The sequence below is a fragment of the Delphinus delphis genome, chromosome 8, assembly GCF_949987515.2.
Source record: "Delphinus delphis chromosome 8, mDelDel1.2, whole genome shotgun sequence".
Classification (NCBI taxonomy): domain Eukaryota; kingdom Metazoa; phylum Chordata; class Mammalia; order Artiodactyla; family Delphinidae; genus Delphinus; species Delphinus delphis.
Window position 1 is genome coordinate 58456246 of NC_082690.1, and position 16755 is coordinate 58473000.

The window sequence follows — 16755 nt, forward strand, 5'->3', positions numbered from 1 at the left end:
GATTTGTAGGAACTCCAAAGTAGCTCTTGGTCATCTGTTTTTCAGATATTTTTCCCCCATATTATCATTTGCCTTTTGACTTTATTTATGATATTTTTCCATGCATGGTATTATGGTATTTTTTTTCCATCTGGAAAAATTATTTTGACATTTTTATTGGTATCATATTTCACTTGTACATTAATTTAGGGAGATTCAATATTTTTGTCATATTATTGAGTCTCTTTATTCAAGAACAGAATGTATCTTTCTATTCTTCCAAGACTTCTTTTAGACCCTTCAGTAACATTTTATTTATTTATTTATTTATTTATTTATTTATTTATTTATTTATTTATTTTTGGCTGTGTTGGGTCTTCGTTTCTGTGCGAGGGCTTCCTCTAGTTGTGGCAAGCGGGGGCCACTCTTCATCGCAGTGCGCTGGCCTCTCACTATCGCGGCCTCTCTTGTTGCGGAGCACAGGCTCCAGATGCGCAGGCTCAGTAGTTGTGGCTCATGGGCCTAGTCGCTCCGCGGCATGTGGGATCGTCCCAGACCAGGGCTCAAACCTGTGTCCCCTGCATTAGTAGGCAGATTCTCAACCACTGCGCCACCAGGGAAGCCCCTTCAGTAACATTTTAAAGATTTTTTTATCTTTTACATTTCTTTTTAAGTTTATTCCTGGGTATATTTTGTGGCATGGATTTTTCTGTTACTAAATCAGGTAGGGATACTTTCTGCTGCAGGTTCAGAAAACCCACAAAAGTGGGTTAAGCTGATAGGAATTTATTTTTCTCACATAACAAAAAATCTAGAAGTATGTGGCTGCTGGCATGGTTCTGTAGCTCAGCGTTGTCGGGTCTGGCACCTCTGCAGTTTTTTTGGCCTTTTCTTCAAGCATGGCCATTATATGTGTTGCTGTTCCTCTAGGCATCACATTCACATACAAGGCAGGGAGAAAGGCCAAGATGTTTTTTTCTCATGTTATATAAATTTTCATAAAGAGCTTTCAGGGCCTATGGACAGAATCTTGTTGGTTGTTTGGAATGTGGGAGCATCACTTAAGAGCAATTTTTGGTTTTGTTTTTTAAATTTCTGCAGGAAACACAGGAGTTTCACTGACTGGGAGCAATTTCTGTGTCAATTTAGATCTCAGATTTGAAATTTTTTCATCACCCAGAACTTAGGAAGAAACAGACATGCTTCCTCATCATCTTTCAATAATAGTGGGCAGAACTTTCTCTGTTCTACATTTCCACTAAGAGGGGCATCTCAGTTCCAATTCTCTACCTTCCACATGGGTATTAAAACTCAGGAGCCGATATAAAAAAAAAAAACAAAAAACTCAGGAGCCAGATAAACGAACAGTTCCCAAACCCCAGGTGGCCACAGCGTCAGCCCGCAACTTTATCACTCTGGTTTTCCATTCTTTCCTTTTTTCCCCACTGCCTGGAGTTTTCCCTTTCCTTCTTATGAACCAAGCTGTATATTTTAGATAATACTTTTTCTACTTTATCTAGCATTTTGAGGTGTTTACAGAGTGAGAATTTTTAGGTCATGCCGTCTACCATATTGCTTGGTACAGAGTTTTGTACATAGCCTATATTCAAAAGTATTCTTCTCTCCTTCATTCAGGATGCAGTAGAAGGGATTCATGTCAAATACATGGGAGAAGTTGGTATAGATATTCTCTAAGCAGAGTCCCTTCTAACCTTGAGAGCCTGTGAATTATAGAAATACATTTTCTTGCTTTTTTATTAACTGTTCCTACTGTCTTGTTGATCAGGCTACTTGACAAACTGACAATTTAATGAAATGTATTTTCATTAAATACTGAAAATACATATACTGAAATGTGTATGGAATAATTAGCATGTTAAGTGTCTTTCCTGGAATAGACTTTATTTAGTGTGACATAAATTCTACTTTAATTTATAGCTGAAAAATAATTTCTTCTTTATCATATAACAGGACCATTTTATAATGCTAAAATTTCATAGCATCAAGTTTCATGGATACTCCATGGTTTCTTAGATCTTCTTTAGTATATATTTAGCTATAGATCTAAGATTATGATTGTACATTATGGTATGTGCATATTTTAGCATTGTCATAATGATGCCGCGATTATATTTTACTTGTATTGTTATTATTAGTATACTTATAAATGAGAAAATAATACCGGATCATTTTATTGAAAAGTCCCTGTGGAATCATTACTATCAATATCCTTAGGTATTTATTAAGTTAATCCAGTGTTGACATTTTCTACTTGATTAATTTGGTATGCTTCTTTTTTTTTTTAATAAATTTATTTATTTTTGGCTGCATTGGGTCTTTGTTGCCGCGCGCGGGCTTCTCACTGCGGTGGCCTCACTTGTTGCGGAACATGGGCTCTAGGTGTGCAGGCTTCAGTGGTTGTGGCACGCGGGCTCAGTAGTTGTGGCTCGCGGGCTCTAGAGCACAGGCTCAGTAGTTGTTGTGCATGGGCTTAGTTGCTCCGCGGCACGTGGGATCTTCCCGGACCAGGGCTTGAACCCGTGTCCCCTGCATTGGCAGGTGGATTCTTAACCACTGCACCACCAGGGAAGTCCAGGTATGCTTCTTTTTAAAGTCAAATATCTCTACTGTAGCTAAGAAAACATATGGCCAACATTTCAAGTAATTATAGCTGTGTTTACCTATCATCTAGGTTTATTGGGAAAACGGTGCTCAGATCACATCTCCTCATGATAAAGAAATTCTGAAATGTATAGAAGAATGTGTGGAACCCTGGAATGGTTCCTGGAATGATAATTTAGTGGATACCAGCCCACTGAAGAGAGATCCTCTACAGGACATTTGTAGGAGATACATGGAAGATCTGAAAAAGATCTGTTTTTACAGGTATCCAAGTGGGAATATAGGATAATATTACCTTAGCATAAGATTAACAAATAAGAGAAAGCAATGGGGATAAAAATGTGTTGACTATTCCTTATATTAAAATTATCGCTAAATACTACTATTCATAATAGTTAAAAAGTAGAAACAACACAAACATTCAAATACTCATTAACTGATGAATGGATAAATAAAATGTAGTGTATGCATACTATGAAATATTATTCAGCAGTGAAAAGAAATGAAGTACCGTTGCATACTACAACATGGATAAACTTTAAAAACAGGCTAAGTGAAGTAAGCCAGTCACAAAGGACCACATGTTGTATGGTTACATTGGTATGAAATGTCCAGTGTAGGCAAATCTATAGAGATAGAAAGAGAAAGTGTATTTAGCGCTACCTATGGCTGGGAAAAATGGGAGGATTAGGGTGTGGTGGCTATGGGGTATGGAGTTTTTTGGTGGGTAATGAGAATGTTCTAAAATTGATTACGGTAATGGTTGAACAACTCTGTGAATATAGTGAAAGCCATTCAATTGTATACTATAGATGGATGAATTTATAGTATATTAATTACCTCTCAATAAAGCTGTTAAAAATTATAGCTGAATAGATGTATTCATTCTATATAAGGTAAGGAAATTTCCTCTAAAATTTGATTTTTCCTTACCTATTTCTATATTTCTGTAACTATTCCATAAATAGCTAACACTATTTTTAGAAAATATCATGGCTTGTTGAGTATATTTTCCTTATTCTAGCAAAATAAATTTTAGCTTTTTCTCTAGATTATTTTAATTATACCACAAGTAGTGAGTTTTATGATACGGACTGAATGATATTTTCCTTTACAGGGAATTAAACTCAAAAACCACCTTGAAATTTGTACATACATCTTTTCATGGAGTTGGACATGACTATGTGCAGTTGGCTTTTCAAGTATTTGGTTTTAAGCCTCCAATTCCAGTACCAGAACAAAAAGATCCTGATCCAGACTTTTCTACTGTTAAATGCCCAAATCCTGAAGAAGGGGAATCTGTGCTGGTATATTTTTTCTATATTTAAATTATTATTAGTGTATTAAACTTTATCATATAGCCAGAACTCTTTGACAATTCAAAGATTACTTACAAAAGCAAAAACCACTTTAGTTTACATCTTTTAAATTATATTAGAGCCATATATTCTGTTTTGTTTGAAATCTCTATGGTGGATATCCCTACTTCTAGGCTTATTTTAAATTTAGCCAAACTAGATTAGCAGATGCAGACTATTATATATAGAATGGATAAACAACAAGGTCCTATTGTATAGCACAGGGGACTATATTCAATATCCTGTGATAAACCATAATGGAAAAGAATATGAAAACAAATGTATATATATGTATAACTGAATCACTTTGCTGTACAGCAGAAATCAATGCAGCATTGTAAATCAACTATACTTCAGTAAAATAAAGTAAAAAAAACAAGTTAGCCAAACTATGTTCCTTCTAGAATTCATATCACTAACATAGTGCCCACATTTAGGAATATTACATTGAATTTAACATCTTCAATGCAATCCAGCTTTTTGGGTCACCATTTCAGGAACTTTCTTTGAGACTGGCAGAGAAAGAAAATGCCCGGATAGTGCTAGCCACAGATCCTGATGCAGACCGACTGGCAGTGGCAGAACTTCAGGAGAAGTAAGTAGAACCTCTTATTTGATTAAAAGCTTAAACTTTGAAAAATAGTTTTTGATTTTAAGTCTTATAGGCTCATTGGAAATAATAAAAAAAAAAAAATAAGAAAACAAATCTCCCGTAAGCCTACTATCCAGAGATAACCACCTAGGTTGATATTTTGACATTTCCTCCCTATGTTTTCTCTATTCAAATATTTAAGATATATTTGTTTTTTATAAAATTGTAATCATACTATATATAGTTTTGTATCTTGATTATTTCCACTTAATATTGTACTGTGAGCATTTTTCTCTGTCCTTAAATATTGTTTAAAATATTCATTTTTAAACTGGCATAGTATCCCAACAGATTGCTTTATTAGTGTAATCATTTCCTAATCATGGTGCTTTTGGTTGCTGTGTATTTTTGCCATTATAATGTGGTGACAAATGTCTTTCCATAAAGAGGACATCATATTATAACATATTTCTCATTAAGTAAGAAAATAAACGTAACAGCATAATAATTTTTCAAAGTACTTTGCTGCCATTCCTACCCTAAGCTCTCCCTGGTCAGTTAGAGACGTAGTAGTAAATGTTTTCTCAAAAATCCCATACAGTAGTTTTTGGGTTTTCCTGTGTGAATGATGGTAATTTGTAGGTCCTGGGGTCAAGGAGTTTTAATGAGAAGTTATAAAGGTCTTGACTTGAATTTTCATTCTCTCTACAGTGGTGATTGGAAAGTTTTCACAGGGAATGAGTTGGCAGCTTTGTTTGGGTGGTGGATGTTTGATTGCTGGAAGAAAAATAAATCAAGAAATACTGATGTGAAGAACATTTATATGTTAGCCACCACAGTCTCTTCCAAAATTTTGAAGGCAATTGCACTAAAAGAAGGATTTCACTTTGAAGTAAGAATAGATAATATCTCTGTGCTCCTTTTCTAAACCTATCTCTATAAATTAAAGCCATCTTCCCACCAAAACTGACTTTTATTGATTTCATTTCTAATCCCCGCTTTTTTTCTAATTCTGTTAACACTTTCTTAATCTTTTTGATTGTTTAGTAACCTTGAGCCAAATTCATCCTGTATGTGAGTTTCTGAAACTAAGATAGGACGTTCTTTAAAAATTGCTTTAATGTTTACTATTCCATACAACAGTATCTGGCTTTCATACTGAGAAAATCTGGCTCCGAGTGACCTCATCAATCACATAAACTCCACTCCAAAAAATTGTAGGTGTCATTGACTGCATGTTTAGGCTTTTCAAATTCAGTCTTAAGAAACTTTAAATAGTCTCCTAGATTGCAAATTAAGACCCAGTGATTCTACATCCAAAAAACAAATAATGACTCTCTCTCAGCACAGATCATTAACCTTTGTGAGCCTCGGGCAGTTAAACTGACCACTTTTATAGCTACTGGGACTGATGCCAATTAAGTTACTTTTCCTCTGCCAACTTTGCCAAATATCAGTGAAAAAGTCACCTCTGGGCACTTTTCTTGAGCCACAATCAAGCTACTGGTCTTAACACTAATTGGCTAACTAAAAGAAAATTGAACCTTCCTTAATGAAATAGAACTTCCAGTCTCTGGCTTTCTAAAGTACAAATAGCAAAACAGAAGAAATTGAAAATTTATTCAAACCTAAAATTCTGAATTACTCTAATGTTAACCTTTTCCTTGTAGGAAGAAAAATATATAATGAACACAAAAGAGAAAAAAGAACATGATTCTAAAGACCTATTTATAAATGTGCCTCCTTGTTTTTGTTGGGGATGGGGTGCTGCAGAGATTTTTGGCTTTTTTTTTTTTCCCAGTGAGGAGGTAGAGAGGTGAATGAGAAATCTTAAATTAGTAATGGAGAGCTCCAGAGTCACTGTGTATTACATGCTCTTTCTATTGACTCTAAAAGAGTTCATGTCTTTAAAATGAACAGTAGCTCATCAGATGAAAAGTCCTCAAATCTAATTTCCAAAGAAGGACTTAGTCACTTTTTGATGGTTTTATTTGGGCCATGCTGTTATGGTAAAAGTACACTTGGTTCAAGTATATGTTGTGATAATGTTAAAAGTGTATCATTAAAAAGCTTTAATGCCTTTGATTACTCAGATGGACTAAATTACAACCTTCATAGGCACTTTTATATTAGTGATTATAATACAGCTTAAAGGACAATATCTAAGAAGCCGTGTAATTGAATCCTGGCTCGATCTCTTATATGCAGTGTAATCTTGGGCAAATTTAGTGAACCTCTGAGCCTCTGTTTCAGCAACAGAGTTTTTGTGAGCATTAAAAAAGATAATAATGTAAAGCACCTGTTACAGTGCTTGATAAATAGCAGATGATCATAATATATGTGTGTATTTATGTTACTTTGTGACTATATCATCACCACTTATTGGATTATATTTGGTGGATTACATCACTTATTTCTGTGCTTGATAAAATGGTAGGTCATCAGTCACAACAGTGTGTGTATCCATGCCCTTTATGACTATATGTTTACCACTATATAAATCTTTGTGGTGAAGACCATAACAGAAGATCACTATGGCAGTGTTATGTGCATTTAGTGACAGGCTTTTCTCTAATATGTATTTTTATGAGAGAGTCACTTAACTAGAATAGCCTCCTCTGCATTTCAGGAAACGTTACCAGGTTTTAAATGGATTGGAAGTAGGATAAAAGACCTCCTGGAAAATGGGAAAGAAGTCCTTTTTGCGTTTGAAGAGTCTATTGGTATGTAGTAAATATTAAAATATTTGAAATTTGAATGAGAGCATTTTTTAAAATATAGTTAATTCTGTACAGAGGAGTTTTTGTCATCTGGTTTTGCATTGAGTTAAAAAGAAACCACCGTGAACTCCGAAATGTGTAGATACAGTTCTCATCGGAAAAAAAAAAAAAAAGACCTTAAAGGTCCCCTAAATACCTTCAGTATAGGTGGGTTTCATTTATTACTAGGCTTTTAAATTCATTCGTCCTTCTGAAGAAATGTAAAACTATTGAAATTATATATAGGCTTATGTTTTCCTTCTTTTTAAAGATGTTTTTAATTCTTAGGTTTTCTGTGTGGAACTTCAGTTTTGGATAAGGATGGGGTGAGTGCAGCCGTTGTTGTTGCTGAGATGGCATCTTACCTGGAAACCATGAATATAACATTGAAACAACAACTGATTAAGGTTTATGAAAAGTAAGTTCTACTATTAGGAATTTGGCATTCTAATTTTTTTATTTTTTTGGTGCTACTTTTAACCTTCTAAATTTATTTTTGAGGAATAGTCATTCCTTTTTAAAAAGTACTAAAATTGTCTGCATTAAGGACTGCCACTTTCTACATAACACTGTAATAGGCTTATCTTTAATACATACTTTTCGAAAGAGTGAGTTGAAATCTGATTTTAACACTTTAAATCTCTGTGCAGATATGGTTATCATATTTCAAAAACTTCGTATTTCTTGTGTTATGATCCAACTACCATCAAAAGTATATTTGAAAGGCTTCGCAATTTTGATTCTCCAAAAGAATACCCAAAGTTTTGTGGGACATTTGCTATATTGCATATACGAGATGTTACCACTGGATATGATAGCAGCCAGCCTAATAAGAAATCAGTAAGTACCTATTTTTTTTAAATTTTCAACAATTTGTAATAATTCATACTACAGTAAAATAGTTGAAGGTCAAGCCTGTGAGTTTCTTGAAACTAGGGTCCATTGTTTTTCTCCAGAGCAGTTGTAAGTTCACCAACTGGCTCTGACTCCCATCCTGTCCTCATCACTCCCCCAAGTGTATGCTACCCTTGTGGGTGGGGAGTGGGAAGGAGAATGAGAGAGACAGAAAGAGAAAGGGAGGGAGCGGAAAGGTGTGATGATGCTAAATAATGTTGAAAATAAAGTCTAAAAGCCCATAATTTTATCATATGATATCACTTACATGTGGAATCTAAAAAAATTATGCAAATGAGCATATTACAAAACAGAAGCAGACTCACAGACATAGAAAACAAACTTTTGGTTATGAAAGGGGAAGTGGGGGAGGGATTAATTAGGAGTTTGGAATTAAAATATATACACTACTATATATAAAATAGATCACCAAAAAGGACCTACTGTATAGCACAGGGAACTATACTCAATATCTTGTAATAACGTATAATGGAAAAGAATCTAATAAAAAAATTTTTAATTAAAATTTTAAAAAATTTTAATGTTTTACCTTATCATCTTAGCACCTAAAAATAAATAAATAAATAAATGCTTATAATTTCAAAGCTATTCATCTTTCTAGTTTTAACTTCCTTTTTCAACTTTATTCCCTATACCTCCAGCCAGATGGAATAACTTATAGTTTCTTACATATATACATTAAAATTTTTTTTTCTATTTTTGCTCAGGCTTTTTCCTCAGTCTACCTTTTCTTCCTACTGCTGCATATCCACACTTTAGCCATTTTAAGACTTCATGCAGATGTCACCTCCTCCACATACCCTCCAGGTCCCATAATCCGATATCGTCCTCCTGAGGTTTCATTATATATTGTGCCTTCCTCTTGTCATTTATCACTTTCTATCTTATGTTATCATTGTCTTGTTCATGGCAGATCCATTTCTAACATAGCTTTATGCCTGTCAAAGCTCCTGCCTACATAGTGGGTGCTCAACTAATATTTAAAAGCCCTATAGATTGCTGATTATATTTATTTTGTTATTGTTATGATTACAATTATTAGCCTAAATTTCTGTTTATAATTTCTGATGTTGTCTCAAGCTTCTAGGCGCATAATATATTTTGGGAAATCTGCAAGCCTTTTATGTAGAATACTACCCATATTCCCTTTGTGTATTTTCATCCAGTCAACAAAAATTGGTTCTCAGTTGTCATTCTGTGTGCACATATGTGTGTATCTATTTTTCTGTCTTCGTAAACTAATTGAAAAGAACCAAATTTTTTTCTTCTTTTTATTTCTCTAATGTTGCTGTGGTTAGAATAGTTCTTGGTGTGTTGCTTTTTTCCTCTTGAATCCCTTTAAAGTTTATATTTGTTATTCAAAGTGCTTTCCTATCTGTTCTCCACTGATGCTTACAACAGTTTTGTAAGACTCATAGTGTAGATATTTGTTAATCCCCTAAGGTCACACACAGTGACTGTCAAAGACTTCCTGAGTTCTTTCTTCTCCAACTTCAGATTGGCATTAACTGTGTGTTCAACAGGCATTTATTAAAACCCTTCTTTGCTACAGGCACAGGCACACTGGCAATACAGTAATGACAAAGACACTGTTTCTACACTCAGGAGTCTAGTGGGGAAATGGTCAAGTAAACAGTGGTTACTTTACAAAATGATAAGGGCTACTGGGGGTACATAAGGGTGCCATGGAAGAGCATAGGAAAGACCCTTACTCAGATTTGAGGGGCTTACAGAAGGCTTTGCAGAGGACTTCTGTGAGCTGAGTCCTAGAGTCTGGGTAGGAGTTATCCAGATGTGGGAGGAACAGAGGATGTTTCAGGCAAAGGGAGCAGCAAGTGCTATGTCTGGAGGTGAGAAGGCATGTTTTCTTTCAAAGAACCACAAGGAATTCTCTACAGCTGTAGTGTGGAGTGCAAAGAAGAATGGCCTGTGCAGTAAGTGGGTTAGAGAGGGGCAGACTTCCAGGCAGGGAGATCAGTTAGTACGCTGTTTCAGTAATCCAGATGAGAGATGATGGGAGCCTGAATGGTAGTAGTAGTGATGGAGACAGCCAGACAAAATTGAGTTAAATAAAGGATAGAATCGACAGGACTTGCTAGTTGATGGCCTGTGAGTGGAAAAGAGGGAAGGAAGGTCTCTGTCTTAAGCAACTAGTAGTACCACTGACTGAGAGAGGGATCTCACGGAGAGGACCAGGCTCGCTAGAGGGAAGGCACCACTGTCAACCCTTCTGCCCTAGTACAACTGCCATGGGTCCCTTGAGATACCTTCACAGACTGATTTGTGATCCAGGAAGAGTACCAGTGTTAATCCATATATTTAATGTCAGTAAAGCTTCACTTATTTATTTTTTTTTTTTTGCGGTACACGGGCCTCTCACTGTTGTGGCCTCTCCCGTTATGGAGCACAGGCTCCGGACGCACAGGCTCAGCGGCCATGGCTCGCTGGCCCAGCCGCTCCGCGGCATGTGGGATCTTCCCTGACCGGGGCACGAACCCGTGTCCCCTGCATCGGCAGGTGGACTCGCAACCACTGCGCCACCAGGGAAACCCCAATAAAGCTTCATTTCATGTATTAACTTTTAGGTAAAAAAAAATAGATATATATTTTGCACCCCAGTGGGTTGTTTTGCCTGTCCTCTAGGATATGTGCACTCTGCTTTGGAGACTACTGATAAACTATCTGTGAAAGTGCTTTGAAATTCTAAAGCACTTTGCAAACGTAGAGGCAGTTTGGACTTTCATACAAATAGACCTGGCTTAAACTTCTTGCTCTGCCACTTAGGTGATTACCTTGAACAGGTCGTTTATTCTCTTTGAGCCTTGTCTGTAAATTGGCAGTAATATTTACTTTGCAGGATTATTGTTGAGGCCTGGAGATCATGTGTGTAAGGTATATAATCCAGTGCCTGTACAATTATAAATGTTTAGTAAATGGTACAGCTGTGAATTATTATGCATGTAATCTTTTGTATTTTACAGTTCTTTTAAAAATATTTTTAAATTTTTAATTGCAGCTAAAAAAACACATAAAATTTACCATCTTAACCTTTTTTTAAATTTTTTAATTTTTGGCTGTGTTGGGTCTTCGTTTCTGTGCGTGGGCTTTCTCTAGTTGCGGCGAGCGGGGGCCGCTCTTCATCGCGGTGCACGGGCCTCTCACTGTCGCGGCCTCTCTTGTTGCGGAGCACAAGCTCCAGACGTGCAGGCTCAGTAGTTGTGGCTCACGGGCCTAGTTGCCCCGCGGCATGTGGGATCTTCCCAGACCAGGGCTCAAACCCGTGTCCCCTGCATTGGCAGGCAGATTCTAAACCACTGCGCCACCAGGGAAGCCCCATCTTAACCATTTTTAAGAGTACAGTTCAGTAGTGTTAACCATATTCACATTGTTGTGCAACCGATCTCCAGAACTTTTTCATCTTGCTAAACTGAAACTCTATACCCATTAAACAAGTCTCCATTTCCCCCTCCTGCTAGCCCTTGGCTCCTACTTTCTCTTTCTATGAATTTTGCTACTTTACACACCTCATATAAGTGGAATGTACTTTACAACTCTTGAAAACAAGAAAGGTACCAAGTGTAATTGAGCTGTTGTTGCATTTGTGCATAGGTGCTGCCTGTGAGTAAAAACAGCCAAATGATTACGTTTTCTTTTCAAAATGGCTGTGTTGCTACTCTTCGGACAAGTGGGACAGAACCAAAGATAAAGTATTATGCAGAGATGTGTGCGTCACCTGACCAGAGGTGAGAATTGACTTTTTAAATATTATATATATATAAAAGCTTTATTGAGGTATAATTTACATTCAGCCATTTAAAGTATACAACAATGTTTCTTAATATATTCAGAGTTGTGGAAACATCACTATAATCAAGTTTAGAACATTTTCATCACCTCAGAAAGAAACCCCATACCCGTTCACAGTCACTCTCCACTCCCCTCCTTCCCAGCCCTAGGCAACCACCGATCTACTATTTGTCATTACAGGTTTGCTTCTTCTGGACATTTCATATAAATGGAATCATGAAGTATGTGGTCCTTAGTGACTGGCATCTTTACTTAGCATAATGTTTTCAAGGTTCATCCATGTTAGCATGAATCAGTACTTTATTCCTTTTTTAAAAAATTTGTTATCATGGCTTAATGATATTCCACTGTATGGATATACCATATTTTTTTATCCGTTTATCAGAGGATGGACATTTGGGTTATTTCCACATTTTGGCTATTATGAATAATGGTGCTCTAAATGTTTGTGTTCAAGTTTTTATGTGGACGTATATTTTCATTTCACTTAGGTATATATCATATATATATATATAAGGAGTAGAATTGCTGGGTCATATGGTAGTTCTATGTTTAGCTTTTTGAGGAACTGCCAGACTGTTTTCCAAAGAGGCTGCATTATCTGGGAACTGAATTTTAATTTTTTAGTGAATTTATATTCTTGGGAAGGCTCTCTGAGCTTTAACTCTTTTTTTTTTTTTTTTTTTCCGCGGTATGCGGCCCTTTCACTGTTGTGGCCTCTCCCGTTGCGGAGCGCAGGCTCCGGACGCGCAGGCTCAGCAGCCATGGCTCACAGGCCCAGCTGCTTTGCGGCATGTGGGATCTTCCCAGACCGGGGCACGAACCCGTGTCCCCTGAATCGGCAGGCGGACTCTCAACCGCTGCACCACCAGGGAAGCCCTGAGCTTTAACTCTTGATGAACATAAAGAATTGATTAACAAGTAGTTTGTTTATTGCCAAATTCTTATTTTCTACATGTAACATGATTTGACTTAACCTGGCCAATTAATATCCTTTTAGGAGTATAAATTGTGACTAAATTAACTTGACTTTAATAATATATTCAGAGGGTATTTAAACTTTTTAAACTTTCGTAAGTAGTATCTCCTATAAGGTTGTCATTGATCAATATGTATTTGGGAAGGAGATTTTTTTTGGAATTGCCTTCAGAGCCCAAGTTACATTATTTACTGTTTCCCTAATCTTTGTGTTTAGGAGCAGATTTTATTTCCTTTGGGGGAAAAAAATGACCTCCTGAAGTCATTCAGAGCAGAGTGTGAAGTAAAACATATTGAATAATGCTATCTTTGGTTAAGAATGAGGGTTGATTATTAAAGTAAAAAATAATTGATTTGTTGTGTAGCTTGTAAAATGACTGTGAAGGCAGTTTTAAAGAGGCATTCCTAGAAATGTTCTGGGCAGTGGCACCTCTTCAGGTGATAATTTTGAAGGGAATACTTGCTATTTTATAAACATCTCATTTTTTTAGTCACATCTCAGGAAGCCATTTTATCTTTTTTTTTTTAATTTTTTTAACATCTTTATTGGGGCACAATTGCTTTACAATGGTGTGTTAGTTTCTGCTCTATAACAAAGTGAATCAGTCACACATAAACATATGTTCCCATATGTCTTCCCTCTTGCGTCTCCCTCCCTCCCACCCTCCCCCATTTTATCTTAATACCTGATATTGGTGTTCTAAGCCATTAAGTTATCTGATTCAGGAGAAATCTTTAGATATACTATAACTCATCCATGTTTCATGTACCAAGGAACTCCTTTTAATGCAGTTCAATTTCAGTTTGTGATAATGGTGTTTTCTGTGTGTGTGATTCCCCTCTTCCCACCTTTGGTCTCGATTTGTTTTGTTTTGTTTTAACTGAGGGAATTTCTCTTTCGTTTACCAGTTGTTTTAAGGCTATGAAAATAAAGAACTTCAAAACTCTTAACCTTTTTCCTCAGTGACACTGCCTTACTAGAAGAGGAATTGAAGAAACTCATTGAAGCTTTGATTGAGAATTTTCTTGAGCCCAGGAAAAATGGACTGACCTGGCGTTCTGTGTAGTGTTCACCAGTACGTCATTGCTTTGCACTGGCCCATGGAACAGAACAACCAAGAACTTCATGCATTGAACTCGAGTTAGCATTCTCTCTCTGTCTCATCTGGCCGAGTTATCTTTTTCCTTTTACTTTCTTTCTTTTTGGTTGGCTGACTAAACAAACTGTATACATTTGAAATGAAATGGTCTGGAGAGAAATGATTCAAATTTTTTCATAATCTTGAACAAAAGTCATTACATTAAAAGTATTATGGTAACACGTCGTTCTTCCTTCAACAGAAACAAAACAATACAAATGAGTTTTCTTAGTAAAGTGTGATTAAGCTTAGTTCCATATTCTTGTAATTGTGTATAGCACGTTTTTTTTTTAAGGCAGATAAATGCTATATAATTGTAGAATTAGTTAAGGAAATTAATCCATAGAATTGGCAAGAAAATGGCACTGTTCCCAGTATACTGTGGAAAAGTGTCATTGTTACATCACAGGTATTAACTTACAAATTAGAGTATTTGAAATGAGGTATTTAGCATTTCTAGCTTAGAACAGATGTTACAATATGTGGTTTCAGCACCTTTGTTTCAGGTGCTCTTGGTGCAGTGTAAATTTATTGTATGTATTTAAAATTCTGACATTTACCGAACATAAAACAGTAGTGGCAACATTCCTAGTGGCTTGGTTCTTGTCAAATTTCTCAGTGCCTTCTCAGGGCATGGTTTGAATTGAAATAGTGTTCTTGCATTGAATATAATTTAATCAGTTAATTTGCAGACAGTTAAAGAAAATCTTCCAAACTATATAGGTGCTTCCCCTCTATATCAAATAGGTTTGTTGATTTAAAAGTGTTATGAATGTAGGTAAAAATCTCAATAAAAGCAGGCTCAGTGTAACTGTAGTTAAGGATCTTCATGTTAGAATTGTGTCAGTTATCACAACCTCTAAGTAAAGAAAAATATCCAAACTAAGAAAGGAGCTGTGAATTTATTTAAAAGCCTAACCTTTAAATTACATTTTTACAAGTATATTTATTTCTTTATCACATGAAGTGATGCTCATTTTACTAAGAAATAAAACATCCAGATTTTAGATCTTATGAAACACTAAAACTACATGTTTTAAAACTAAAGTCCAGGACTTCCCTGGTGGCGCAGTGGCTAAGAATCCGCCTGCCAATGCAGGGGACACGGGTTTGAGCCCTGGTCCGGGAAGATCCCACATGCCGCAGAGCAACTAAGCCCGTGTGCCACAACTACTGAGCCTGTGCTCTAGAGCACACGAGGCACAACTAATGAAGCCCGTGTGCCTGGAGCCCGTGCTCCACAACAAGAGAAGCCACCGCAATGGGAAGCCCACGCACCACAACGACGAGTAGCCCCCGCTCACCACAACTACAGAAAGCTTGTGCGCAGCAACAAAGACCCAACACGGCCATAAATAAATAAATAAATAAATAAATAAAACTAAAGTCCAATTTATCCTAACATCTTGCTGACTTCTGTAGAATTTCTGATCGCAAGAATACTATTTATCTTTTTTAGTGTGGAAAAAAAAATGTTTTGGAAGGTCATTTTTAGTTGATTCTGCATCTTCTAAAAGAGTTAATAGAGAAGTGTTGTTTAATCTTCTTAAAGTGTATCCTGTCCTATATAGCTCACAGAGTACTTAGTACATGTGGTATAGTTAAGAGGTAACAATAATGAGGACTTGGATGTACGTAATTATACTAAACAAATTGCCTATGGGCGATAACTAGTATGAGAGAATTTATTTCCTAAATAATAATAATAATATAAAATTTGAACTGACTAGAATATTTATTAAATCATGGTTTGGTTTATTGCAGCTAACATTTGGTTGAATCCAGATAATCCAGATGTGAGTTTCAAATTATTGTATTGGCACTATTGTTAATTTGTTCCTTCCTTACTTTCTTGTAGCTGAGTCTTGTGTGACTGTAGATAATAGAGCTAAATGTAGAGCACTATTTCTGAATGAGTTTGTTTTCAAAGGCTTTGCACTAAAGACGAAATGTGTAGAATTTTTTGCTTTATTTGCTTTTGGGAATGTAGACTGTAATTTAGGAAATGGCCTATAATCTACAAAGTTGTATGAACAATGCTACATATATATATATATATATATATATATATATATATATATATATATATATGAAAAATATGTATATTGGGTTTTAGTATCTGTGTTTCAGTGACTGAAGAACAAAGTTGAGCTAAAATGATACAATAGCTCATTCATAATCACTAAAGTCGTGTCATACTGTCATTCTATTATAAATAGAACAGTTTTGAGTGCTTTAATATAATGCAACACTTGAGTCATCTTAATCAAGGTGAAAAGTCATTAAGGCTTGAATTCTTATCTCAAAAATTTAAAAATCCAAAGTTAAAATTTTACAAATGTTCCTGAAGTGTATAGATTGAGGGAATTATTTGATTCTAGCCAAGCTCTCGAGTCTGTCTCAGCATGATATTTAACAAGAACTTGACATAATGGGTGTACACTTGCCTAACAGAATAAATTCAGTAGCCCCAGCCAACCAAGGGAAACAGAAGTACTGGCCGGTAGGTCTCAGCCTTAGGATCTACATTGTTTATCTTTTTGTTTATGAATAATATCATGGAAATGAATGCATTCTCATTGAGTGTGTAAATCAAAACTGGTATT

At 35.9% G+C, this 16755-nt stretch overlaps 1 protein-coding gene across 1 annotated transcript in view; it reads left to right on the plus strand.

Annotated features, from left to right (window-relative positions):
* Positions 1-16336, plus strand: part of PGM2L1 (phosphoglucomutase 2 like 1) — a 67870-nt gene extending 51534 nt beyond the window's left edge. Inside the window, exons 6-14 of the mRNA XM_060018282.1 lie at positions 2672-2865; positions 3719-3908; positions 4457-4554; positions 5263-5443; positions 7181-7274; positions 7599-7728; positions 7961-8150; positions 11835-11968; positions 13975-16336. Coding sequence (XP_059874265.1) covers positions 2672-2865; positions 3719-3908; positions 4457-4554; positions 5263-5443; positions 7181-7274; positions 7599-7728; positions 7961-8150; positions 11835-11968; positions 13975-14077 — 1314 coding nt within the window. The 3' untranslated portion in view covers positions 14078-16336. The remainder of the gene's footprint in view (positions 1-2671; positions 2866-3718; positions 3909-4456; positions 4555-5262; positions 5444-7180; positions 7275-7598; positions 7729-7960; positions 8151-11834; positions 11969-13974) is intronic.
* The last annotated feature ends 419 nt before the right edge of the window (positions 16337-16755 follow it).